General features: G+C 60.6%; 1 protein-coding gene across 1 annotated transcript in view; it reads right to left on the reverse strand.

Annotated features, from left to right (window-relative positions):
* Nucleotides 1–3,285, reverse strand: part of R3HDM2 (R3H domain containing 2) — a 33,385-nt gene that overhangs the window by 1,909 nt on the left and 28,191 nt on the right. The window contains exons 17-21 of the mRNA XM_057383935.1: nt 2,815–2,869; nt 1,916–2,248; nt 1,661–1,805; nt 941–1,041; nt 759–843 (exon numbers count right to left, since the gene is read on the reverse strand). Coding sequence (XP_057239918.1) covers nt 759–843; nt 941–1,041; nt 1,661–1,805; nt 1,916–2,248; nt 2,815–2,869 — 719 coding nt within the window. The remainder of the gene's footprint in view (nt 1–758; nt 844–940; nt 1,042–1,660; nt 1,806–1,915; nt 2,249–2,814; nt 2,870–3,285) is intronic.

Here is a 3,285-nt window from a genome sequence, read left to right on the forward strand (position 1 = left end):
ATCCCTCTGCAGCTCCTGGCTCCAGCCCTGGCTCCAGGCTTAGCAGAGCTGCTGAAGGGATTCTTTGCTAATATTAACGTGGCACGTACGGACCATGCCAGGGGCAGGAGGGGGACAGGCAGCTCTTAAAGGGCCCCTGCAACCAGCTGCTGGTGGTGACACGGAGGTGACAYGGGGGACAAKCCTGAGGCCTCCCCAGAGGGTCAGTGAGGGCTGTTCCATCCGAGTTGTGGGTCCCTCCTTCCCTGAGGAGCAGTGGGGACACCCCGGGCATGGGGTGTCCTTCAGACAGAAATGACTCAGTGGGACCCTCAGCCCTCGCAGCCATTCAGGGAGATCCCAAATCCCAAAAATGAAGCTCTGAAGCCTCCCATGGGAAAGGGACGCATGGGTGGGAAGAGTGACTTGGGAAAGCAACGGCGGGAATGAGATCTCAGGTCTGGGTTAGTGTCTCGGTGCCACTTTCTGCTGATAAAGWGGAATAAAACCCCAATTCTGCCAGCTCCACTGCATCACTTCCACCCTCAGAGAGGCAGGAATAGGACCCGGGWGTCCTTCTCCTCAGAGGTTTTGTGCTGCACTCCCAGCCTGGGCTCTCCTGGGCTGGGGGTTTTTTTTGGGTGTGGAGAGAAGCTGCTCTCCAAAACCAGCATGGGCTTCTGTGGGATGCTGGCATGGGCAGGGATGGCCCCTGGAGCCCCAAAAACCCGTGTGGGGACACCAGAGGGCAAAGGGAACTGCTCGAGGGKGTCACTTGCCTACGTCACTTGTCCCCAAGTCGGTGGATGCTGATTTAAGGGCCTGTCTCTTGCTCCGGTTTCCGTGTTTCATTCCAGTCTGCCCCTTGAAGGAGACAAAGGTGTCACCTCGGGGGACACAGGGGACACTGTGGCTGTCACAGTGTCCATTGAGGGGCCGGGGAGGTGATGCCCAGCCATACCTGGTGTCCTGTGTAGCCGGGCTGGTTGTGGAGCAGTGGTGGGGGACACAGGGACAGGTTGTACTGCAGGGGCTGGCCCAGGAGTGAGTAGCGCCCATCGCCTGCACGAGGAGCGTTTGTGGGGATCAGGGACACAGGATGTCCCCACAGGGCTGTCCCTGCAGGCTGTCCCCACCAGCCTCGGGCTGTCCCAACAGACTGCCCCCATGGCCCTTCCCCACAGACTGTCCCCACAGCACCAGGCTGTCCCCACAGCCCTTCCCCACCAAGCCGGGGCTGTCCCCACAGGATGTCCCCACACCCTGCCCCCACACCCCATCCCCACAGCCCTGGGCTGTGTCCACACCCTGTCCCCACAGCCCCAGGATGTCCCCACAGCCCCAGGATGCCCCCACAGCCCTTTCCCACAGCCCCAGGCTGTCCCACACCCTGTCCCCACAGTCCTTCCCCACAGCCCTTCCCCACCAGCCCCAGGCTGTCCCCACAGGATGTCCCCACACCCCGTCCCCACAGCCCCCACACCCTGTCCCCACAGCCCCAGGATGTCCCCATAACCCTTCCCCACAGCCCTGGGCTGTCCCCACACCCTGTCCCCAGAGCCCCAGGCTGTCCCCACACCCTGTCCCCACAGCCCCAGGCTGTCCCCACACCCTGTCCCCACAGCCCCAGGCTGTCCCCACACCACCACCCCAGACTGTCCCCACAGCCCTTCCCCCTTACCCTGTGCCGGGCCCATGGGCCGGGGGAACTGCGTGAGGACGGGGAGGGGGCTCAGCCCCGTGCACACGCTGTTGAGGTTGGTGACGGGTGACGGTGTCGGGGACTGCGTGGGGGACGTGATGGGGCTGTTCAGCTGGGTGCTGGCCTGGGGGGAGGGACAGTGTCAGACACCTCCACTTTGACCCCGTGGGGTGACCCCGCACCCATTTCACCCCAAAGCTGCCCCCTGCCCGTCCCTCCCAGTCCTCCCAGTACCTGAGCACTGGTGTCGGGGTTGTAGAGGTCTCCTGGCTTCTGCCCCCGCTGCTCCAGGCTGTAGTACTTACAGTGGCTCCACTGCACCATGGGGGGGTTTTGGGGGGCCTGGGGGCCGTTGGGGACATTCAGCTGCATCACCACCACACCGGGACCTGATGGGGACACCCCTGGGGACAGACACAGGCATGTTTGGCCCAGGCTCTGCTGTGGCAGGACTGAGGCACCTGCCTGTCCCTGCCACTGAACACCCTTCCCTATAATCCTCCTCCAAACTCTCTCCTCAGCCACTCCTGCCTTTCTCAGGCTGGAAAAACTCCACCAGAACCCTCTCTAGCATCAAAGCTTACATCTGGGAGTGATGATTTTTAATCCAGGAGAAATGGGAGCACAGGGGTCGAGCTGATAGACAGCAGCTCACTGACCGCTCTGACCCATCTCCATAAAACTCCAGGCAAAGGCTCTGAGCACGGAGCCAGGCACAGAGCTCCAGCACCCTGGCTCATCCTGCAGCTCACCAGGCTCAAACCTCCATCATCCCAGTCCAGTTTCTGCACCAGCAGCTCCCAGCAGCTGTAACATTGAACAGGAATCCCAAGGCTCCCCACCCGCAGTTCTTCCCACTAAACACCCTTCCCTATAATCCTCCTCCAAACTCTCTCCTCAGCCACCTCTGCCTTTTTCAGGCTGGAAAAAGCCCACTGGGGATCCCTCTCTAGCATCAAAGCTTACATCTGGGAGTGATGATGTTTAATCTGGGAGAAATGGGAGCACAGGGGACGAGCTGATGGACGCCAGCTCAGTGACCGCTCTGAGCATCTCCATAAAACTCCAGGCAAAGGCTCTGAGCACAGAGCCAGGCACAGAGCTCCAGCACCCTGGCTCATCCTGCAGCTCACCATGCTCAAACCYCCATCATCCCAGTCCAGTTTCTGCACCAGCAGCTCCCAGCAGCTGTAACATGGAGCAGGAACCCCAAAGCTCCCCACCCGCAGTTCTTCGCACTAAACACCCTTCCCTATAATCCTCCAAACTCTCTCCTCAGCCACTCCTGCCTTTCTCAGGCTGGAAAAACCCCACTGGGGATCCCTCTCTAGCATCAAAGCTTACATCTGGGAGTGATGATGTTTAATCCAGGAGAAATGGGAGCACAGGGGACGAGCTGATGGACGGCAGCTCAGTGACCGCTCTGATCCATCTCCATAAAGCTCCAGGCAAAGGCTCTGAGCACAGAGCCAGGCACAGAGCTCCAGCACCCTGGCTCATCCTGCAGCTCACCAGACTCAAATCTCCATCATCCCAGTCCAGTTTCTGCACCAGCAGCTCCCAGYAGCTGTAACATGGAGCAGGAATCCCAAGGCTCCCCACCC

This window comes from Malurus melanocephalus, unplaced genomic scaffold, assembly GCF_030028575.1.
Source record: "Malurus melanocephalus ecotype Western Australia unplaced genomic scaffold, MMel_1.1 scaffold_670, whole genome shotgun sequence".
Lineage (NCBI taxonomy): Eukaryota > Metazoa > Chordata > Aves > Passeriformes > Maluridae > Malurus > Malurus melanocephalus.